This window comes from Myotis lucifugus, unplaced genomic scaffold, assembly GCF_000147115.1.
Source record: "Myotis lucifugus unplaced genomic scaffold, Myoluc2.0 scaffold_207, whole genome shotgun sequence".
NCBI classification, from domain to species: Eukaryota; Metazoa; Chordata; class Mammalia; order Chiroptera; family Vespertilionidae; genus Myotis; species Myotis lucifugus.
The window spans coordinates 1,561,862-1,586,584 of record NW_005871255.1 but is presented as its reverse complement, the minus strand read 5'-3'; the positions used below and the strand labels follow the sequence as shown (position 1 = coordinate 1,586,584).

General features: G+C 38.7%; 1 protein-coding gene across 13 annotated transcripts in view; it reads right to left on the bottom strand.

The window, feature by feature from the left end:
* Positions 1-824: 824 nt before the first annotated feature.
* PSEN1 (presenilin 1) overlaps positions 825-24,723 on the bottom strand; it is a 69,788-nt gene continuing 45,889 nt past the window's right edge. For all 13 annotated transcript variants that reach the window (XM_006097603.3, XM_006097601.3, XM_014463346.2 and 10 more), the window contains 6 exons: positions 21,174-21,394; positions 17,897-17,995; positions 15,019-15,105; positions 11,459-11,632; positions 3,562-3,680; positions 825-2,052 (listed from right to left, as the gene is read on the bottom strand). In XM_006097603.3, coding sequence (XP_006097665.2) covers positions 1,897-2,052; positions 3,562-3,680; positions 11,459-11,632; positions 15,019-15,105; positions 17,897-17,995; positions 21,174-21,394 — 856 coding nt within the window. In that variant the 3' untranslated portion in view covers positions 825-1,896. The remainder of the gene's footprint in view (positions 2,053-3,561; positions 3,681-11,458; positions 11,633-15,018; positions 15,106-17,896; positions 17,996-21,173; positions 21,395-24,723) is intronic.

The window sequence follows — 24,723 nt, the reverse complement described above, 5'->3', positions numbered from 1 at the left end:
TCTGAGGAGAAAAAGAGAATCTTGGAAAAAAGGGGCTAAACAAACAAAAACAGACGGGAGAGCACCTACTCCTCTCAGCCTGGCTTTCTTGGTACGGCTTGTTTTCCCCCAGTTCTCAACCGCCCAATACGAGCCAGTTTTCACTTGCACGCTGCTCCTCAAGGCACGCTGCTCCTCAAGGCAGTTTCTGGGAGATATCCCATGGCAGGAAGCAAACATCCTACCCTCCAGGAGCAGCAGCCCAGCCCGGGTTGTAGACAGGCTGAGAGAAAGCGGCAGTGGGACGAGGAAGCGCGGGTCTCTCTCCCGCCAGATGGAAACTACGTTCCTCACAGACGCTCAGGCTCTGATCACTGGCCCAGGGCGGCCTTCGGCAACAGAAGGGCTGTGCCCTGGCAAAGCCTCGCTTAGAGGTGCCGTGTGCCCACAGGCGCTGGCTCTGTTTATGTGCGTGTCCAGCTGAACGGCCTGGGCCTGACCCCACTGCCCAGTTCACACAGAGGTACACGGAGACGAAAGGCAAGGCAGACGGGAAACCACCAAGCGCCCACTGGGAGGTTCTGGAGGAGTCACTCGGGCCTCCGTATCTGCCCACAGGACATGAGCTCATCTGGTGCCACTGGCTGTGGAGGCCCCTCTGTCTTCTGTCAGCACCTGGCTCCCCGCCGGCTCACCAAGGGCAATAATGGGTTCCTCATCTCCTGCTGGCACAGACACACCTGATTCCTGCCTTTCTACACCACCAGCTCCTGGCTATCGTCTGAACTCTGACCTACTGTCAGAGACACTCGGTTGCACTAAAAAAAGAAAACCAGGACAGAAAGTGCTTCACCACCCATTTCCTCTTCTTTAATGCGACTGTCTTTGGGCACACACTGTATTTGCTACTGAGAAATTATGACAGCGAGGCTGACAGCACTGATTCATAACACATTCTGTGCACCACACAAAGGAAATCCTAGATAACGGATCGTCTGCTTCCACAACAGAGCTGTCTTATGAAAGAACCGTGTATGGGGGGAGTGAAGGGAGAGACGGGGAACAAAGAAGGCATCGAGGGCAAGCAAACCTACAAGTCTGTCTAAAAATTAGGAATTTGGGGGCAAAACCAGAATTACCTAAGGGTGATGGAGAATCGTTGTTATAGTTCCATTATTTCCAGAAATTACTGAACTTGGAACCTGAGGTTAACACTTTTGAGATAAAGCAACCTCAAATAAATTCATACTGGCCTTGGGAGGAAATGGCAACCATAGATGGTAATGAGTTTCAGTGCTTGAGAACAAAAATCGTCAAAATCAACTTACACATCTGACTTGACCCAAGGTGAAAAAAAAGTCTTATTTAAAAAATGATAAGTTTGCAGCAAAAAAAGTTTGAGAGTGAAAGTTTGAACCCCCTTTCACCTTCCCATTTTGCTGCTGGTACCTGCTTTCCTCACAGTACCTCCTGAAAAGGTTTAGAGTTCAATACAGACTGATTAGGTTTACACACGTTTACGATGAGTCCTGTTTGGTTTAACCACTCCATTTAACACCGTGCTGATGGCAGCCCTGAGAGTCTGCAGTGCTGGTAGAATCCACCTCTGAAGCTGCTGGTGAGAGCACAGTAACTTTTTGGCCCATCATTTTTCTTTGTCCTTGTCCCTAAAATCTGGTAGTTTTTTCCAAGGGACTCCGTCCACCACATGATGTATGTTCAAAACCATTTTCTGTAGACACCTCCTTCCAATGGCCAATAGTGCAGGTGGTCAGGAAGACGTGGAAGGAAGCTACAAAAAGTCCAGCTGGGAATTGTGACTTTGTTAGATGTAGACACAGGAAAATCACCGTTGTTCTTCCCAGATTTTATTATAGTCAAAGGAGAAAAATCCATGGAAGTCTCATCACAAATCTGCTAAATATAAAATTGATGGAATGCTAACTGGTCCATAAAGGGCTGCACAAGATAATCTGTGGCAAAGTAGAAAACAAGCCCAAAGGTGATGGAGATCGGAAGAGCTGGCAATGCTTTCTTGAAAATGGCGAGGAGCAATAATGTAAGGCACAAACCCTGGGGGGAGAGGGGCCAAGACACAACCCAGACATCATTACGAAAGTATTTCGTGCAAAACAACTCAATCACAAGTCTCGCATTTAATTTAGTTAATTGAATACAATCCTCTGAGGTTAAATTTTAGAACAAATGTTCCTATTAAACCCGGAAACAACTTTTATTTTCCTCTGCAACACAGAATTCATGATGCACACATTCTTGATTCTTCATTCCCTAATTCTAGGTAAGGAATAGAACCTGAAAATAAGTAAACTATTCTTGAAAAAATCTAAGTAATACCAAAAATTCTATCTAAAATATTGAGTTGGCTACTCTCAGTTAAGTTTAGCTGCCTAAAATCCCAGAATTGAAAAGCATTTTTTATGCTGGGGGTGGAAGTGGGGGCGGAGGCAAAGAGGTACACAGAGTATGCCGATAAAAGTTTATAAAAGTGCCCCAGCCAGGTGGTTTGGTTGGTTGTGGGTTCGATTCCCGGTCAGGGCACATATCTAGGTTGCAGGTTTGATCCCTGGTCAGGGCCAATGGGGAAGGCAACCAATTGATGTTTCTCTTTCTCTCTCCCTCCCTCCCCGTCTCTCTAAAATCGGTAAACATATCCTCGGGTGAGGAGTTTGTTTTTTTTTTAAGTTTATGAAAATTATATTGCTGCTCTCTTGGAAACAGAACAGCCCTATAATATAGTCCACTTTTACTCTAGTTATTGAGACACTAACTATAAATTCGGGAAGCTAAGCATCATTTCAGGTTTATCCAGAATAAATACTTTTCTTCTTAAAAAATACAACACATCCAGAAAATTAACCTCAAATGAGAAAGAAAATACAAGAAAATTCTAACTGGTTAGATTATCACTATAAATCACAAAATAAATGCAATATAAAGGCTGTCATGTAACTTCACTCGCATATGAAACATCAAAGAGAACATCTTTAGTAAAAAAAAAAAAAGGCAGTAAGAAATATCTTCTGAGTTATTTACTTAAATCATAGTTCTGGAAGCTTCAGGATTCATGTTGTGGCTCTATGCGCAAGCTCTATAGGAGACCATGCATTGTGTTAACTTTTCTCGCCTCATACCTGCTGCCCAAAGGAACTCTGTACCCTCCAGGTTGTGGATCAAATGCAAAAACCACCACCAAACTCAGGCACTAAGTGAGGATCTACTCACCCCTTTAAAGACACAGCTAATTTCCAACATGTCTATGCTGCCTGAAGCAGTGGTTCCTAATCAGAAGTACTTACAGAATTTCCTGGGGAACTTTAAAAATAAGATACACAATTGAAACAAATTAAATAAGAATATCTCAGGATGGGGACACAGTTTTAAAAGGTCTCGGGTGATTTTAATGTGTGGCCCAGTGGAGAACTACTCAGGCGAGGTCTAATTATTTGTTTTTGAAAAGCTCCCAGGTGATTGGAACACTCAGCCTAGCTGGGGTTAAATGGGACTGCCTGAATCAGAGCTGAGATGAGGTGTTCTGACATGTTTTTATGAGTGTATACTTACAATTAATATGGCTACAAAACAGGCTATGGTTGTGTTCCAGTCTCCACTGGCTGTGGCGGAAGCTTTTCCTACCAGAACACTGTAGAAAATGAAATCTCCTAATCCGAGCTTTACTCCCCCTGAAAAGGAAAGATTACAAATATAAAAAGTTTGTCACTCTTTGCTATGATTTCACAATTCAAAAATGTCACTGCTCTACTCCACCCTGAATGAGAAGTCAGTAAATGAGATCATACACAATTAGGCTTGAGCTAGGTCAGTGATGGCAAACCTTTTGAGCTCGGCGTGTCAGCATTTTGAAAAACCCTAACTTAACTCTGGTGCCGTGTCAAATATAGAATTTTTTTGATATTTGCAACCATAGTAAAACAAATATTTATATTTTTGATATTTATTTTATATATTTAAATGCCATTTAACAAAGAAAAATCAACCAAAAAAATGAGTTCGCATGTCACCTCTGACACGTGTGTCATAGGTTCGCCATCACTGAGCTAGGTTTTTTCTCTTTCTCTTTCTCTCTCTCTCTCTCTCTTTTGTTCTTTCTTTCTTTTTAACAATAGGATTTTCAGCTTCTATGTGGCCGACTCTGGGATCTTAACCAGATACTGCTGTTACATATCAAAAATAATAACAATAACTAATTGTCATCTTTTGAACGCCTAGTTTATACCTGGCACTTGTTCTAATAAATCCTCACAAGAACCCCTATGAAAAAGTAGCATCCCCCCTTTTAAAAACAACTTTATTGAGGTACAATTTATTTCATAAAATTCACCTATTTGTGTAAGTGTAGAATTCAATGATTATAAAAAATTTAGATTGTGTAACCATTTCCACAATTCCCACATTTCCAACGCCCTTATAAAATACCTTGTGCCCATTTAGTTAATCCCCACTCCTACCCAGGCCTTAAGCAACCACTGACCTGCTCTCTCTGTAAATCTTCCTTTTCTAGACAGTTCATAGAAATGGACTCAGACATTCTGAAGTCTTTTGTGATTGGCTTCTTTCACTTAACGTTTTTGAGGTTTACCCATGCTACTTCATGTCTGTAGTTTGTTCCTTTTTACTGATGAATACTTCCCCGTTGTATGAATATACTGTAAGTTTGTTTATCCATTTACCAGGTGATGGGCATTGGGACTGTTTTCAGTTTCGGACTATTATGAATAATGCTGCCACGAACAGTACTGTACACACATATTTTTGTGTGGGCAGATTGTTTTCACTTCCATGGAGTCAATCCCTAGAAGTGGAATTGCTAGGTTATATGGTGAGTTTGTGTGTAGCTTTTTAAGAAACTGCCAAATTCCTTTTCATACTGGCTTTGTACCACGAGCAATGCAAGAGGGTTTCAGTTTCCTCAGATGCTCACCAACACTTAGTATTACTAATTTTTATTTTTTAGTCAAGCCATTCTTACGTTGAGTAGCTTTTCATGTGTTTATTAGCCATTATATTTCTCCTTTGGTGAAATGTCTATTCAAAGCATTTCCTACTTTTTACTGGATTATCTTCCTATTATGGAGTTGTAAGCATTCTTTATATATTCTTTTTTTTAAATCTTTATTGTTTAGATTATTACAGTTGTTCCTCTTTTTTCCCCCATAGCTCCCCTCCACCCGGTTCTCACTCCACCCTCTGCCCTTCCCCCCTTCCCACTGTCCTCATCCATAGGTGTACGATTTTTGTCCAGTCTCTTCCCACACCCCCACACCCCTTTCCCCCCGAGAATTATCAGTCCACTCCCTTTCTATGCCCCTGATTCTATTATATTCACCAGTTTATTCTGTTCATCAGATTTTTTATTCACTTGATTTTTAGATTCACTTGTTGATAGATGTGTATTTATTGTTCATAATTTTTATCTTTACCTTTTTCTTCTTCTTCCTCTTCTTAAAGGATACCTTTCAGCATTTCATATAATACTGATTTGGTGGTGATGAACTCCTTTAGCTTTTTCTTATCTGTGAAGCTCTTTATCTGACCTTCAATTCTGAATGATAGCTTTGCTGGGTAAAGTAATCTTGGTTGTAGGTTCTTGGTATTCATCACTTTGAATATTTCTTGCCACTCCCTTCTGGCCTGCATAGTTTCCGTTGAGAAATCAGCTGACAATTGTATGGGTACTCCCTTGTAGGTAACTGACTGTTTTTCTCTTGCTGCTTTTAAGATTCTCTCTTTGTCTTTTGCTCTTGGCATTTTAATTATGATGTGTCTTGGTGTGGTCCTCTTTGGATTCCTTTTGTTTGGGGTTCTCTGCGCTTCCTGGACTTATAAGTCTATTTCTTTCACCAGGTAGGGGAAGTTTTCTGTCATTATTTCTTCAAATAGGTTTTCAATATCTTGCTCTCTTCTTCTGGCACCCCCATAATTCGTATGTTGGTACGCTTGAAGTTGTCCCAGAGGCTCCTTACACTATCTTCATATTTTTGGATTCTTTTTTCTTTTCCGGTTGGGTATTTTTTACTTCTTCGTACTTCAAATCTTTGACTTGATTCGTGCAATCCTCTAGTCTGCTGTTGGATCTCTGTATTCTTTATTTCAGTCAGTATATGCTTAATTTCTAGTTGGTCCTTTTTCATATCCTCAAGGGTCTCACTAGACTTATTGAGGGTCTTACTAAATTTATCAGCAGTTTCTAGAAAATTCTTGAAAAACCTTAAAACCGTGGTTTTGAACTCTATATCTAGTAGTTTGCTTTCCTCCATTTCTGTCATTTGTGACCTGTTTCTTTGTCTCCGCATTTTTTATGCTTTCCTGTGTTGATAGAGTGGCTTTCTGTGCTAGGTGTCCTATAGGGCCCAGTGGCTCAGCCTCCCCAATTACCTGAGGTGGACACTCTTGGTGCACCCCTTTGTGGGCTGTGTGCACAGTCTTGTAGTTAAGCCTTGACTGTAGTTAGTATCACTGGTAGGAATTGACCTCCAGGCCAATTGGCTGTTAGAATCAGCTGTGTTTACGGTGGGAGAACTTCTGTGCTAGAGACACCCTTATGGGGCAAGACTTGCTTCAGTGGGGCTTTGGTGCTCACTGAATCTGCCCCCTGAGTGTGTCCCTTATGGATCTGAGGAGTTGTAATCTGGATGGTCCCACTCTGACCACTGGGTACACTGGCACTTGGATCTCTAAGGAGGTGCTAATTTAGCCTCTGCCTGAGGCTACCCAATAGGAGCTATGGAGAGATCTACAGATTCCTCTTCTTTGTTTGGGATTTGGAGGTGCCCAGATGAGGCCCAGCTGTGAAGCAATGCAAGCTGCTGTGGAGCCTTGGGCCTTCTTTTGGATGTTCTGGGTCTCTCTGACCCAGCTGCAGTTTGTTAGGTAATTTTAGATGGCAAAGGGCCAGGTCATTTATATGCAAAAGCCTCTGCACACAGCTTGGGGGGGGGCAGTCTCAGGGAATCAACAGGGTGGAGCAAACAGCTATGGCTGATCCTCAGTCCTGCCCTAAGAGGTCCTGGGTCTCACAGTGTCCCGTGGTAATCACTGTAAGCATCTCTGAGAGAAAGCTGCCCTCGAGTTCCGCCCTCTGCCTGACAGTCCAGTTTCTCCCTGTATGAGTCTGGGTCCCCAGAGACTCGCCCGGAACTGTAGTCAGGGCTGTCGGGAGTTTGTGCCTCCCTCCCGATTGAAAAAGACAACCGCGTCCTCAGTTGCCAGCCCTTTCCGCGCGCGCCTCCATACTTCTGCACTTTACTTCCACACCTCCTCTGAGTCTCAGTGTGCTTTTCTCTTCCCTTCTAGTTGTAGAATTTCCACTCAGCCAGCCTTCCTGTGGTTCTGGATGATGTCCGTTTTGTCTTTTAGTTGTATTTTTGAAGTGGTTGTGCGAGGCAGCAATTTCAGGTGTTTACCTATGCCGCCATCTTGGTTTCTCGCATTCTTTATATATTCTAAGTACAAGTTCTTTAACAGGACTTGCAGTATGATTTGCAATATTTTCTTTTCTGTGGCTTCTTTTCCTTTTCTTCATGTTTAAAAAAATTTTAATTGTGGTAAAACACAGTCCAGTGGCATTACATACATTCACACTGCTGTGCTACCATCACCACCAGCCATCCACAGAGCTCTTTTCAGCATGTAAAACTGAAACTCTGTACCCACTAAACAGTAACTCCTTCCTCTCTCCCTCCAGTCCCCTGGCAATCATCTTTCTACTTTCTAAGTTGGACTACTCTAGGTACTTCGTATAAGTGGAATCATATAGCATTTGTGGTTTTTTTACTGGATTATTTCACTTAGCATAATGTCCTCAATGCTCATCTATGTTATAGCATGTCAGAATTTCCTTGTTGACCCGGTTACAGAACCCATTTCCAGAAGATAGGGGCTGAGGGGCCTGAGAAGTACAGTCTGTTCCACATGTGAGTGAGAAGGAAGTGGAGTGATTACTAGTAAGATCTTCCTGAGAAAAACCAGTGCTCTTAAATCATGGACACCAGAATGAAGTCTTCTTAGTGGAAAAGATAAACATCTGACCCATAACATTCGATGCTCTGAATGACAGGGCGAGCTAGCCTTCCCAGGGTGAATACACCCATCATTGCAAGGGTGCAGCTCTACTATTTAGTATTTAAGTACTTGTGTGATCCAGGGCAAGTTGATTAATTTCTTCAATCCTCAAATTCCTCAGGTATAAGATAGAGATTACAAAGCTATTTCATTGTATTATCATCAGAGTTAAAAATAATACAGGAAAAGTTCTTGCAACACACTAAACAAATGGTAGCCTTACAAAGAATTTTGATTACAAATAGTAAACACTATAAGAAACTAAAAGAAACTTAGTTTTTCAGAAAAAGAATGCTACAGAAAAACTTTTTAAAAATAATCCAGGGGGAGGGGAGGAATTAGCATTTATCTGATAAGGAACTTGTATCTAGAATATATAAAGAACCACTATAACTCAATAATTTAAAAAAAAGATATAAAAAATGGGCAAAGAATTTGACTAGACAGTTCTCCAAAGAAAACACAAATAACCAATAAACACACAAAAAGATACTCAATATCATTAGCCATCAGGGAAATGCTAATCAAAACCATAACCACTTTATGGAATGATTATAATAAAAAAGACAAAAACAAGTGTTGGTGAGGATGTGAAAAAATTAGAACATTCACATATTGCTGGTGAGATCATAAAATAGTATAGTTGCTTGGAAAATGGTCTGGCAGTTCCTCAAAAGATTAAACCTAGAGTTACCTGATGACCCAGCAATTCCGCTGCTAGGTAAATACCCAAGAGAAATAAAAACGTATATAGTACACACAAATACGTTTACATGAATGTTCATAGCAACAGTTTGCATAAAAGCCAAAAACAGAAACAACCCAGATGTCCATTAACTGGAAAATGGGTAACAGTTGTGGCATATCCATACAATGGAATTGTGTTTGGCTATAAAAAGTAATGAAGTACTGATATATGCTATAACATAGATGAGTCTTAAAACATTACGCTAAGTGAAAGAAACCAGTACAAAGGACCACACTTTAATAAATGTCCAGAACAGGAAAACATAGTAAGACAGTACACACTGGTTGGTGTTGAGGGGTGTGGAGGCTAATGAATGGGTAAAGGTTTCTTTCTGAGGTGATGAACATGTTCTAGAATTCACTTGTGGTGATGACTGCCTAACTCTGAATACAATAAAAACCAATGCACTGTATACTTTAAATGGGGGGATGGAGAGGTGGCACCTAAAAAGTGTGGGTTTTATGCATGAATTGTTATAGTAAGTGAATTATATGTCAATATAGCTTTAAAAAAAATAATGTATTGAATTAAGCTTAAAATTATGGCCTGACATTTTCTTCACTTAAAGTTTTGTGTAAATAATAGCAATATTATGATAAATGCTATAGTAATACTTCACAGAATTCATTTTAATTAAGAGATAAATATAAGTATATTTTATTAGCAAAATTAAAATAGAGACAGAAGCCCGGCTGGGGTGGCTCAGGAGTTGAGCATTGACCTATGAACTAGGAGGTCACGGTTTGATTCCTGGTCAGGGCACATGTCCAGGTTACGGGCTCAATCCCTAGTGTGCAGTGTGCAGGAGGTAGCCGATCAATGGTTCTTTCTCACCATTGATGTTTCTAACTCTCTCTCCCTCTCCTTTCCTCTCTGAAATCAGTAATAAAAATATATTTAAAATAAAATAAAATAGAGAAAGAAAACAAAGAAGTAACCATCAATTTTTTTCTTTAGCACTTACCAAAAGGACAAATTTTATTGACCTATAACCAGAAGAAACTGAATCAGTAAAACCTAAGAAAAATCAGTTGCTGGGAATTTGTTTTCTTTAAACAGCTCACTTTTATTTATTCAGTCAAAATAAGACATGGCTAAACAACTAAAATCACAGCCCTGGAAACTGCTGAAGTTAGACATAATGAATTAATTGTATGCTATTGCCAAGTATGCTAAAATTGGCTGCTAGCATTTTTCTACTATTTGCTAATAATGGCAGTCTAAGCCTTCTGTTGTTTTTTTGTTTTGTTTTTGCCAACTCTGAAAAATAATTTTAAGTAATTATGGTATTCTTTTAATATTAAAAGGGGCATCTGATGGTCTACCAAACACAAGACATAGTAAAGACAATGATGGTGACTGTTCACTTTAATTGTAAGATTTCTCTATATGACCTCCAGCAGCATAATATGTGCCTAGCTTAAATATAATAGCATAATAACAACTATTTCCTATTATCTTTTCAATAAATATAAACATATTAAAAACTGCCTGAAACTTACTTTACCTTTATACTACTAAAATCTCTTCCTTGAAAAAATAGCAAAACCCTTCTCTCTCCTTCCTTGAGGTAAATAGAAAAGAACCTCCATGAGTCAACTCCCCTCTCCTGGAAACAGCAGGTACTTTCATTGCTCTGATAATTTTAAGATTAACAGTAGTGCACTGGGGATGAGCCTGCTGCCCACATGATGTTTGAAGGAAGAATATTTTTGAAATTCAATAGAAGACCAACTGCCTTCACACTGAAAAAAAAAAAGTTTTACATTTCTAATTAAAGGCTCTGTTTAGTTTTCTGATTAAATGTTGATTTTTAAAAGGTTGTCCTGGAAGACATATGTGTCTTTTTAGAAATCAATTTCTAGTATAAACAGAGACCGTTATCAGTAACCAGAAGTCTGGTTTAAAACACTACTGTAATCAGAGTGTTTGTGTGGTAGTGGATCCCAAAATGATGAAGTATTAGTTTATATTGGTCCCAGACAAAGAAAATATTAATCTGAAGTTAGGAGGAGGTTGCCAACAAAGGGAATAACAATGTAAAAGACTGAAACATTCAAACCCATTGGTCTTTGTACAGCAAAAAGTAAAAAATACTGATAAAATATTTGTAACAAGAATACTGCAGCCATGAAATCTTACTGGAAAAATAAAAAAATCTTTGACCTTATAAAACCAATGCCAAAGATCAGACTGTAAAAGGCCAATTTAAAAAACCTGAGGGGCAGAATTTGACCCATAAACAAATGATGCTATGAGAAAAGCACCGACTAGCTCAGCCGGCATGGCTCAGTGGTTGGGCATCAACCTATGACCCAGGAGGTCACAGTTTGATTCCAGGTCAGGGTACATGCCTGGGTTGTGGGCTCGATCCCCATTGGGGGGCATGCAGGAGGCAGCCGATCAATGATTCTCTCTCATCATTGATGTTTCTATCTCACTCTTCCTCTCCCTTTCTCTCTGAAATCAATTATATATATATATATAGGCACTGCCTATTGTTATTTCCCACTAAAAGCTGTACTGTTCTTTAGAAGTAGACTAGTGCTCTCGGTTCATTTTATTTTGGGATGGTTTGATGCTGCAGCACCTACAGGAATCCATGACTTTCAATTAGAGAAATGCACATACTTTCCTCTGGGTCCTCACTGGCTAGGATGCTGCTGGAAATCTCCTGTACAGCACTTCGTGACTCAGTTGTAGAGTGATGAGGTCCCAGGCGACTGTCCCGCTGGGCTTCCCACTCTTCACTGAAGCCACCATCATCACTCTCTGTCACAGGGTTCTGTGACTCACTCCCTGTGTCTTCAAGAAAAAGCAGAAATCACAATTGTAATATTCAGAAAATTTTCTTAATACCTTTAAGAAAGTTACATGGAAACAGTAACTACTTGATTGTCATTATAACTGGTTAGCTGGCTCTTAAACCACAAAACATGGGCTGTAGCAGGGCCTGCTGACTGCTTACCCAATAGCCATTTCTCCCCTTATTCCTGAGGGCAGTCCTGATGTGTCTGGATTTCCACCTCTCGCTCACATGACTCAGGTGGTAAATCCTGATCGATCCAACTCCAGCATTCCTCTTCCCAATGAAAGCTCTGAGGCTGTGGGTTTGGTACTAGTCAATGTGTGATGAGGCAAAGCCTGCTAGGAATTTGGGGGAAATTTTTCTCACTCTTTACTAACTGCCCTCCTTTTCCCCTGGATGTTGTCTTATCTGGGTATGATGCCTGGAACTGTACTTGTTATCTTGTGACCACGAGGAGCAGTGGGCTAAGGACCAAGCCTATATTTAAGGATGGCACAGCAGGAAGACGAAAAGAACCTGGGCCCTTGATAACACTGATGAGCCACAAAATTAACCAACCCTACAAATGTCTACACCTCAGGACTCTGGTCATGTGAGAGAACACATTTCTTCTTGTTTAAAGCAAACAAGTTGGTTTTTCTGATGTTTGCAGCTGAAAGCTTTCTAACCACTTGTTTCTGAAAACTCAGCTCTGGCTTTAGTGCCTAAGAAGTTATACAAGAGACCACTCCTGCAGGTAGGGAGGTGAGGTGGGGGGTGGGTAGAGAACGCATTTTTTATGGGCTAGTCATTTTGTGATGACTGTCAGTCTGAAAATTGTGAGCATAACATGAGAGTCTTGAGAACCTTCCACACATAAAAAATAATCATAATATATTAAGTGGAGTAGATAATTTTTTTGTTGTTGTTTATACAAGTGACACATGTTCATAGCAGAGGTAGATTTATCATGAATAAATTAAGCCTGCACGCTTCAGGCCTCTCCCTTGCATACATTTTTTCTGGGAGGGGTCCTCACAATTTTATATTCTTTTCTTAACCAGGTCACCACAAAATGGAATCTTCCCTGGTTCGGAGTTTGTGAAGTCATATAAGCATAAGGTTTATAAATAAAACAACAGTCCCTGCTCTGTCCCTTCCCTCCTCCTAATTCTCACTCCTACTTTCAAACTGCTCAGCTGTTTCCTTTGGTATTAACCCTCATAATTAATTATAAATAGCATGTTCATAGTGTTATATCTTGATGTTTTTATTTTAGGTTAAAACTCAATCACTTCCTACAGGGAAATGAAGCATAGCTTTCATACTCATGCACACATGGAAATTTACCTCTCCCCATATTCTCACTTCGTCATAATTTTATGTTAAGTTCAATTTTTATACTATCACAATGCAAAAAGTATTCACAACTAAAATACTTGGCTACAACCAGAATATACTCTAATTACATTTGCTTCTTCTGTATGACTTTTTGTTTTCTCTGGAAAACTGCCTAATTTTTTTTCCTTAACTAATTTTCTATGTATTACGACTAATTCATCCTCAAACTCTTAACAGAGTTCATAGTCAGGTAACCTCCCAGCTCTGTTCTGTTCTTTCCTTGTATAGACATCGCTCCTGGAGGCCTATGCCCTTTTGCCCCAAAGTGACCTCTAGTTCCTCTAGTGTTTTCCCAGGGGGCATTTGGAACTAACTATGCTGGAGGAGTTTTGAGTTGTAATACCTGGAAGTCACGATTAGCATTTAGTGGGTGAGGGGCCAGGAATGTTAGACATCCTGCAGTGGGAGAAGTCCCACATGACTACCAAGAACTGCCCCACCCAAAATACCAACAGCACTCCCCTGAGGACTCTGCAGCTTATCCAGCTCCTTCTCACTTCAAGGCCCTGCCCAGGTCGTTTCCTCTTCTGGAAAACGCTTCCATTCTTCATCTAGGATCACTTCCCCAAGGAAGCCTTCCTTGACTTTCCAGAATAAATGAAATTCTTCTACATAAACTTTCATAGCAACTGTATGAATTACCTGTTGAATGTTTGTGTCCCCCTAAATCAGTGGTTCTCAACCTTCTGGCCCTTTAAATACAGTTCCTCATGCTGTGACCCAACCATAAAATTATTTTCGTTGCTACTTCATAACTGTAATGTTGCTACTGTTATGAATCGTAATGTAAATATCTGATACGCAGGATGGTCTTAGGCGACCCCCGTGAAAGGGTCGTTCGACCGCCAAAGGGGTCGCGACCCACAGGTTGAGAACCGCTGCCCTAAATAGGCTACAAGCTCCACAGAACGGGGTATCTCATTCAGTGCTATATCCCCAGTACCTAGCAAAATATCAGGCACAGTTAGGTGCTCAATCAACATTTATCAAAAGAATAAAATCTTGATATGCCAAATAAACACACATACTCACATACATATAAACATATATACTCACAGACAATCTTTTAATTTGCTTTAGCTTAACACAGGTTAACATAATAACCAGACTTGTAGCAATTATTTCCAATATATTTCCTACTTCTCTACCAGGTCTACTGCGGGTGCAATGTCACCTTGTTCTGCTGCTTTGCTCACTGCAGAATGAACCTGGAATCTTTGGGTCCCAAATAAGAATTCCCAGTTGAAAGTGTCCTCAGTTACCCAAAAGCTGAAACAGCAGTTTTCTTGGCTCTATACAACCTAACCCTTTCCTTTCCTGACAAACAACAGCTCAGTGAAGGCCCTTTTCACTTCTCTCACCAACTTTTATTCTACTTCTGTTTTTCAGCTTCCTCATAAGGCTACCCGTTTGCTTTTCTTTAAAAAAAGTTTCCTTTCTTCTTGATTATTGATATTGTTTTGTTATTCAACTCTTTCTAGTAACTTCTAACTTATGTTCTCCTTAATCTCTTCAGCAGTTTCCATACGTGGGCCTTTCCATCTCCCCTCCTAGGTCATCATTAGCCTCCTCCAGAAAGTCATGTCCTCCCAGAACGTTTTATCTTCTCAGTATAATCATGATCACATTCAAAATAAAATTACTTTTAAGTTGGTCTGGCCATGTCAAATAAGAGATTCTCATTTTCAACAGGTTTGGAGAGAAAGGCTACCTGTTCTTTTTAAAATCAGCCTCCACTTGAAACTTTCATACTGGTATTAATGGTACGCAATGGCAGAAATTCTTAACCTGGGTGCCTTGGCTGTACTATTGGGTTTGGACCATTTGGACTCCTTAATATTTATCTGTATTTTTACTGGGTATTACCACAGCTTTCAGGAGATTCTCAAAGGAATCTATGACCAAAGAAAAAGGTTACAATCACCACTTTATAACTAATTGTTAGCCTATAAGATGATAATGACTTTAAACTCCAGGAAATCACCAAACAAAATATACCTACTTTGTTCATTATAATTGGAGTTTTTGGATACCTTCCTCTGGGCTTCTGGGTCTCCTTTTGCCATATTCACCAACCACACCATGGTTGCTGTTGAGAAAGACAAAAGTCCAGGTAAGCACTGGAAACACAGAAGGAAAGTGCACGAATAGACAGCAGGCCATCAGTTCTCCACACAAATCACTAATCTTCTTCTTTTTTTCTTTTAATCTTTATTACTGAAAGTATTACCTAGGTCATCCTTTTCCCCCATTAATCTCTTCCTACCAATCTTCTTAATGTCCCCTAAAGCATGCTTAAAAATCAGAACTAAATGCATTTTAAAAAACACAAAAGGTTCTCTTTGATTCTGGCATATAAAAAGTTCTGAAATTAAATGTTTACTGTAGTGTTAAAACTGCAGCTGCTCTTGTAAAACTGCTCATCATCATTTACAGTCCCTGAAAGTAACCAAAGGAAAACTCTTCAGGCCGGCAAGATTCTACTGCAACAGTAACTGGACTAGTTGAATTTCCTAAAATAGTGTGAATTCACGAATAAAAACTACTTCTTGAAACTAAATTAGAGGACAAAATAGGGTTCACAAGAGTATCATATGCTTATTATAATTCTAAAAATGCGTGGAATAAGTTTCCTTCATATCATGTGTCGTTTCTGGGATTTTCAATAATGCTAGCCTGTGTTACATATGGAGAATAAGAAAAAATATATATACATAGATACATACATACATATCTCTGTCACATTTTAATTAAGAGATAATATCAATACTTTAAATGGTGCTCCTCATATATTTCATGGAACTAAAAATGGTATAGACCAGTGATGGCGAACCTATGATACGCGTGTCAGAGGTGACACGCGAACTCATTTTTTTGGTTGATTTTTCTTTGTTAAATGGCATTTAAATATATAAAATAAATATCAAAAATATACATCTTTGTTTTACTATGGTTGCAAATATAAAAAAATTTCTATATGTGACACGGCACCAGAGTTAAGTTAGGGTTTTTCAAAATGCTGACACGCTGAGCTCAAAAGGTTCGCCATCACTGGTATATACCCTACTGGAGGGGAATTTGGTAACATCTAGCAAAACTACATATACATTAACCCTTCGACCCAGGAATACCACTTTTGCAAAGTTAACCTGAAAATACACCAACAATAATATAAAAATTCATATAAACATGTACCATACAGGGCTACACCAGGAACAAATGCCCCACCTGATCATAGTAAGCAATTTTAACAAGATACTTGGCGTCTATGTCTCTCTTGCTTTTTATCACAAATTTTATCATTATACCCCTGTTCCTAATACTCTTAGGCTTCTTGAATAACTTATGAAAAAAATACACAAAAAAGAGGCTGAAAATTCTATAATAGGCATATTTATTCGTGACTTTGTTATTCTGAGGTTAAATAAGTTACATTATACAATAACACAACTAACTGATCAAAGTCAACATAAGCCAGGCAGGCAATGCACTGTTCAACTAATCCAAACCCAAATAAGAGAAACAGAAGGCAACCATCATGTACCAGGCTTATGGATTTCTGTAGCCTTCTTGGCAACACAGGCAGCAGGTGTTTGATTTTTTCTTTATGCAAATGAGAAAATATTGCTACAAACTCTTTTAACATTTAACATTACTACAGAAATCAGGGGTCTACCGCCTTTTCCTATAAAGGGCCAAACAGTAAACATTTCAGGCTTGTGGGTCACATCTGGTTTTTATCACATATTTTTCTTTATTCTTGTTTCTTTATTCTTCTGCTCAAGAACCTTTTATGGTTCTCCAGTGATCATGAAAAGCATAGAGAGCTAAACCAGTCACTCAAATCTACAGTTGATCTTGCTGTAATCTGCTTCTCTAAACTCTCCCTAGTATTCTCCCCATTTTGTACTCCATGTTCTAGTCAAATTAAACACTTTAAATTTGATAAAGAGGCCCCACACTTATACCTCCAAGCCATTCTGTGATAAGCCCACTTATGGAACTGATTTCCCTCTGTGCTTGCTGCAATCCTGCCATATCCTTAACAGATTCAATCCAAATGCTGTCTCTTCCAGGAAGCCTTCCCTGCGTCCCCAGCCAGACTTCCCCCCTTTGAATTCTCTCCACTTGGTGCCTCTTCTCACTCTGATCACATTCTTCCTTGGATGCTGCTTATTTGTATACTTTCTTATCTGACCTCTAAATTGTACGAAAACGAGCTCTGAGGGAAGGCAAAAGTATCTTAATCATCTTTTTGTCCCCACAGTGCTCTATGGGAAAAGATTGTCAATGCCCAATAAATATTTACTGAATTATTAGGAAGAGGATGATTCTAAAACAAAAAAAAGGCAAGCACATTCTGAAGGAACAGTACAATTCTTTCATAAACTCTGCAATATATGTCTATAACAAGTACTCAGTAACACTTGACTAGTAAGATTTTAAGTGAGAATACTGGCTCCCCAATTTCTAAATATTACTTCTATCTTGCCCTGACCAGTGTGGCTCAGTTGGTTGAGCGTTGTCCCATGCACCAAAAGTTCTCTAGTTCAATTCCCAGTCATGGCACATGCCCAGATTGCATGTTTGTTCCCTGGTTGGGGTGAGTGCAGGAGGCAGTCGATCTATGTTTCTCTCTCTCTCTTTCTCTCTAATATCAATAAAAACCTATTTTTTAAAAAAACTTTAATTATTACTTCTCTCTCTACCATGTCAAGTGGAAGGTAATAATTTGCAAGGAAACAGAGATCTGCAGGAGTTCCATTAAAATGCTTGCATTTAAGATGAGACAAAGTACCATGATAATGACCTAGTCACATGTTTCAGTTCCTATAAACTCTAAGCTGCTTCCTAATTTAATACCATTCCAACATACTTACAGGAGTAAATGAGAGCCGGAAAGAGAGTTTCATTTCTTTCCTGAGCTGTTTCAACCAGCATACGAAGTGGGCCTTTTGGACACAAAACAGCCACTAAATCTAGAAAGAGAAAAATAGAAAAGAAATCTGAAAAAATGTATTGGCTAAACTTGTAAGTAGGTGTGTTAGAGAGAAATTAGCCAATGGAGAATATTTAATTTTTTTTTAAACAAAAAGATGTGAAATGGCCCTGGCTAGTGTGGCTCAGTTGGGTGGGTGTCTTCCCGTGCACTGAAAGGTTGCTGGTTCAATTCCCAGTCAGGACACACTCTGGGGTCACTGCCTCAATCCCCAGCAGGGAACATGCAGGAGGCAGCCGATCGATGTTAGGCTATCACATTGATGTTTCTCGCTCCCTCTCCCTTTCTCTCTCTCTAAAATCAATAAACTATTTTTTAAAAGATGTTGAATGAATATGAAATAAATAGCAGGTAAACTGGTATGGGGGGCAACCTAATCAAAACCCTACAGATCTGTGCAAATTTTATTTTGGTTCTGACGCTATTCGGTTAGTTTACAATGTATCATTATTGGGTTCTAGGAATAACTTTTCCCAGTTTGAAGAAAAGAGGCAGAGATAATTGCAAGACAGAACTATTCTAGAGTAATTGTCAATGTCCAATAAGCAGAAAACAGGGACAAGCCATTTGCAAACAAACCATACCCATGAGCCACAAATAGGAGCTTTATTCTAAGAGGAATTTAATAGAGGGTATTTGATTGAACTTTTCAAAATATGAAGAGCAGACAAGAGATTAATCTTCTCTCCTTTTAAAAAATAGTATATGTACTACTTATGGGTACTTGAAATAAAAGGGCAGTAAATTTAAACAAAATAAAATAATAAACTTTTCTATGAGAGAGTTTAGCATTTCTTTAGTTTTCCTGTCAAAAGCACTTCATAAATATTTAGGTCTTAGAGTATACCTGTTTTCACAAAAATACCAACTGAGAGAGGAAGCAATATGCCTAAATTCTTCTTTTTTTTTTTTTTTTGGTCTAAATTAGTCTTGATTCTACCACCATCTCTTTCCAATAACTGCAGTTGTTCTTACATTTTCTATCATGAAAATTCAGAATATGGAAAATAATTTCAAACATTTAAAAATATAAAACAGGTAGAGCTACATTTTAAAGGAAAACTTGATAGCTTATGGTGACATTCCAATCATTCCGATGCATTTAAGTAAAACATCTCATGCCTGCAAATGGTCATGCCTTGTAAACTACTACTACTACTACTAAAAATAATATAATACACACACACACACAGACACACACACACAGAAATTGCTACTCTCACTGCTTCCACTTCAATTTGTTTTGGATAAGAAGAGAAATTTGTTGTGTTCCTAAATATTTTTTGGTGTGCCTCAGAATTTTAGTATTAATTTATGTGTGCCATGAGATGAAAAAGGTTGAAAATCACTGCTCTAAATATTAGACACAAAAGTTTTGCATTTTAAAGGAACTCAAAGCTCTGTAGAGGTAATTATTTGTATCATATTTGAAGGAAATAAAGGGTTGATGGGAAAAACAGTGTAATGTAGTAGAAAAAAATACTGATCTTGGGATTCCAATTCTACATCAAACAGGGTAAGCTTGGGCAAATACTTCACCTATATAAACTTCAGGTTTCTTAGCAAAATGTGATTGTTGACAATGGCACTGAACAGAACATATTAGTAAAATCTTTGACTACAAAGTATTTATTAGTTACTGATTGGATGAAGTACAGCACTGACACTCTTAATCATAGCTATGGAATAATTGATGAGTACTTTGCAAATCATCAAGTACTATTCTATTTTCCTAGAGGCCTGGTCACGGATTCGTGCACTGGTGGGGTCCCTTGGACTGGCCTGCGGGGATCAGGCCGAAACTGGCTCTCCAACATCTCCCGAGGGGTCATGGATTGCTGGAGGTCGGTTCTCAGGTGACACACACTGTAATTGGGCTCCCTCCTCTCTGGTTCCGGGTGTGTCACCCTAGAACCGCAGCTGCCAAGTCACCACAGCTCGGCAGCTCCTGCATTGAGTATCTGCCTCCTGGTGGTCAGTGCGCATCACAGCTACTGGTTGGAGCGTCTGCACCCTGGTGGTCATTGAGTGTCATAGCTACCAGTCGAGTGGGACAGTCAGATGGTGGCTTAGACAAGATAACCTAAAGTCAGGCATAGAGGGCATATGACTTTAGTTTTATATGAGCACGGAACCAATCCAATTCTATTTCCATACACTTTTCTTCGACACTCAATTTGGGATGATGAGGTTTCCTAATATAGGTCCCTTGACATTTTTTAATAAGCAACTGTATAGGAATAAAAAAGCACTACCTACTTATAATGTAGAAACCACATACTGACCTCTAAAAATGGATCTCTTTTTGTGGCTTTCATGCAGGGCAATAGCCACAGAGTACACACTTGTACAGCTGCCTTGGTTATTCGTGGCTAAGGCACATTCTGACTGTTCAGGACCCATGTAACACTGGTTGTTTATGAATTTGAATCTCATACTGCCCAAATAAGTTTTATTTTTAAAAGAATAATTCTACCCAAGTGCCTTATAAAAAGCAGATAACCTAATTTTTATTTTAAAAATTAAGTGAGCCCAGCCAGTGTGGCTCAGGGCTTGAGTGTTGACCTATGAACCAGGAGGTCACGATTTGATTCCCAATCTGTGCACATGCCCAGGTTGGGGCTCGATCCCCCATTGCAGGAGGCAGCCGATCAGTGATTCTCTCTCATCATTAATGTTTCTATCTCTCTCCCTCTCCTCTTCTCTCTGAAATCAATAAAAGTATATATTTTTAAAAACTAAAATGAGCATTTTATGTGTTGAGCACTCTGTTAGTGCTTACAAATTCTGGGAAGCATTGTTCCCATTTTCCAAATGAAGCAACTGAGGCTCAAATAGGCTGAGTCACATTCCTAAGGTCACAAAGGCTGTCAGTGGCACAGATAGGATATGAATCTAAGTCTCCTGACCAGAAATCTGTATCACTGAGTTAAACTGGAGGCAGTAATAAAATATTTTTAAAGATGTTAACCTCAAAAAATTGAAATCTTTATATGAAAAAGATGCCATCGTTAATTAACTATTTACTGAAGGGCTGTGGGATATAATCATTATCATTTTCATAAGTCAAGATAACTGGAAGAGGAAGGAAAATACACCAGGTCAGGTATCTCTGTGATAAAAAAAAAGAAAAAAGAAAAGTCAATCCCGGGTTTTACCATATACTGAAATCACAGCCAAGATGAGCCACGCAGTCCATTCTGGGAGGTACTTGATAAATACCAGGGCCATGAGGGCACTGATCATGATGAGATACGCCTGCTGGAGTCGCAGTGGACCTTTCCAATGAATGGCAATCATTCCCACCACACCAAAATTCCAGATCAGGAGGGCAATAGTAATGTAGTCTACGGCAACATTATAGGTTTTAAACACTTCCCTGAAAAAAATGAAAGAGATATAAAAAGATTTATGTATAATAATTTTTATCAAAACAGTTTAGAACTATGGTTCCCAATCATTAGATATTCATATCCCACCTTCATATTTTTAGCATATCTTGTATCAACTGTGCTATTATGTTAACATTTTTCTTTAAATTAATTCACTTTTCTCCTCAAGTTATTTTAACAGAAAGCTGTATCATTCATATAAATGGGAAACCAGAAGCATAGACCATACCTATAAAAATAAGTACAAAAACTAAACAAGGCCATATACCACCTAAAATAACTAATTCTACAATTTGGGAAACTCTCGTTTAAAATATCTGAAATTATAACAAAGGGATGGGAGGAATGATTCATGTAGTCACCTGTAATGCTGGTTTTAATTCTGGGCAGGATTAGAGAGTGTAGAAATTTTATGAAAAAACCAGCACTTCATTTTTTAAAAAACATGTTTTCCCCCAAAATCTATGGTAGATATGTTATGGTAGAACACTTGCTATCTGTTCAAATAAAATGCATTAAAATATTAAAATAGATAAATAAAATACCTAAAATTGACAAAAATGAAACATGAACAATTAATTTTCTAGCTAGGATGTATGATCCTATATAATAAAAGGCTAATATGCTGCCTGGCTGGTGTGGCTCAGCAGTTGAGCATTGACACAGGAACCAAGAGGTAGCCAGTTCGATTCCCAGTCAGGGCACATGCCCAGATTTCAGCCAATCGATGACTTTCTCTCTCATCAATGTTTCTATCTCTCCCTTTCCCTTCCTCTCTCTCTAAAAATCAATAAAAATATATTTTTAAAAAAAGGCTAATATGCAAATTGTCCCCTCAACCAGGAGTTCGACTGGGAGTTTGGCCAGGAGGTGAGGCCCAGGAGGCGGGGCTGGCCAACCGCCCAAGTCCCTTCCCCCTGGCTGCCCCAGCCTGATCTGCCCAGATCCCACCCGTCCAGGCATTCATGCACCGGACCTCTACTATCTTCATAAGATGAAATTTATAAATCCATTAAAAGACATACACACACACACACACACACACACACACACACACACGACACCGCTGCCTTAAAAAAAAGCTCATTTATGAAACAGTGTGTGAGTAGGAAGAGCAATATATCGATATATAACTCCTGAAAGGATGCAGGACTTATCTTTAGATGACGGGAATCTCGTTATTTTTCTACTACTTTTCTCTTTATAATTTTGTGAAATAGTTTTTTTTTTACAATGAATGCTTAGTCGTGTTTTTAAAAAATGATTTCAGAGAGTGTGAGAGAGATAGAGAGAAAGAGAGAGGAATATTGATTTGTTGTTCCATTCATTGGTTGGTTCTTGTATGTGCCCGGACTGAACATCAAACCCAAAACCTTGGCGTACTGGGATGACACTCTAACCAAATGAGCTACTCAGCCAGGGCCATTTTTATAATGAAGAAAAATACTATTTTAATTGGGAGGGGAGAGGGGATTCCACCATCTATAATAATAAAAGCATAATATGCTAATTAGACTGGATATCCTTTCAGATGAAGCCAGGACAGTGAGGGAAGCCCAGGTCCCGGGTGCCAGAGTGAAGCCGGTGCTGGCAGCTGGGAGAAGAAAGGCCTACTCTTGCACGAATTTCGTGCATCAGGTCTCTAGTCTAAAAATAAAGAAATTACATGTAAAAAAGATACCTTGGGTAAATGAGAAAGAAAGCACCCATTTAATTTAAACACAAACTTTGGGTTCCAGAACTATCCAGAAAGATGGTTTTGAGATTTTGAAAATTAAAAAAACTGTTGAAATTTCTGGACAATGTAGCTATTTGTATTAAGTATTTTAGATATCCTAGCACTAAATACCCACCCCACATAAATTATTATTAATCTTTGGCTAGGTAATACATGCATAACATATAAAAATTCACATCATATACTATGAAAAGTTTTCCTCCCATAGTTCCCCTCTACAAAGGAAAGCACTATTATAATTTCATGTGCATTCTTTTATTTTTTAACTAGTAGCCCGGTGCACGAAATTCGTGCACATTAAAAGGGAATTAATTAGTGGAGATATTTTAATATTGCTATTTGCCCTTTCTCTATAATAGAAGTGTGAGAGATGAAAGGAAATTAGTAAAATGTATATGAAAATGATATATAAATTAATAAATAAACAGTAACAAAAGGATATAACAACAACAGAGGCATGATATAAAAACAACAAAAACATGATATGAAAACAACAAAAACATGATATAAAAACAACAGTGATGCAAACAATGACTGATAAAGTGATTAAACTTATTCTAATATCTCCCTGTACACCACATTAAGAGTGAAAACACGTTCAAAGTGCTTGACTAATTTCCCTTGTGATGAAGTATTTAGAACTTTAACTATAACGTCACATGCTCTTCAAACTCGAGAGAAAGCAACATATAACTGACCACGTGCAAAAACGCGTTCAGGTAGGAATATGCCTACTCTGTCCAGAGTTTGTCCTTGTGATTTATTAATAGTCATCACAAATGCTGGCATCACGGGAAACCGTCGTTGAATCAATTTAAATGGGAGGCCAGTGTCAGATGGGGACAAATCAATTCTTGGAATCAGAACAACCTCTCCCTCTGCAGATCCTGTTAATACTTCAGCTTCGATAATGTTAGGTCGTAATCTTTTGATAATAAATCTGGTACCATTACAAAGACCCCATTTACTATTGAGATTTCTCAACAGCATAATGATTGCACCCACTTTCAATTTTAATTTATGACCCGGCATTCCCGAAGGAGTAATACTATTAAGAAATTCGATGGGAAAATTTTCCTTTTCAGCATCATTTGTGGAATCAATAGAATCATCACTCAAATATGTGTAAAAATCTCCATCGAGTATATCCAAAATTTCTTCATTTAATTTTTGAACATGCTCATTTTTGGACAAAGAATTGCACGTTTAGATATATTTTTAATATTATCTATAGATATAGTATTTCCAAAGGTAGCTTCAATAATAGATCCATTACAAATCATTTCACAGGGGATTTCAATAATATCCATTCCTAAATGAAAACTGCTATCAAGTTTGCCATCTCCAAGTTTTACTAACCATCCACTATAAGCAGAATCCTCTGATCTCATATTTGATGTAAGAGACAACTTTCTGAAACATCCCCAAACATTGCAGTACTTTAAACTCGTTTGTACTATGGCCGATCACATAGCATGTGGCACAATACTGAGACATGTCGAAAATCCCCTCCAAGAAGAACTTTCCCACCAAATACAACATTCAGACTCATAATTTCTCTTAGTAATCTGTCTATGG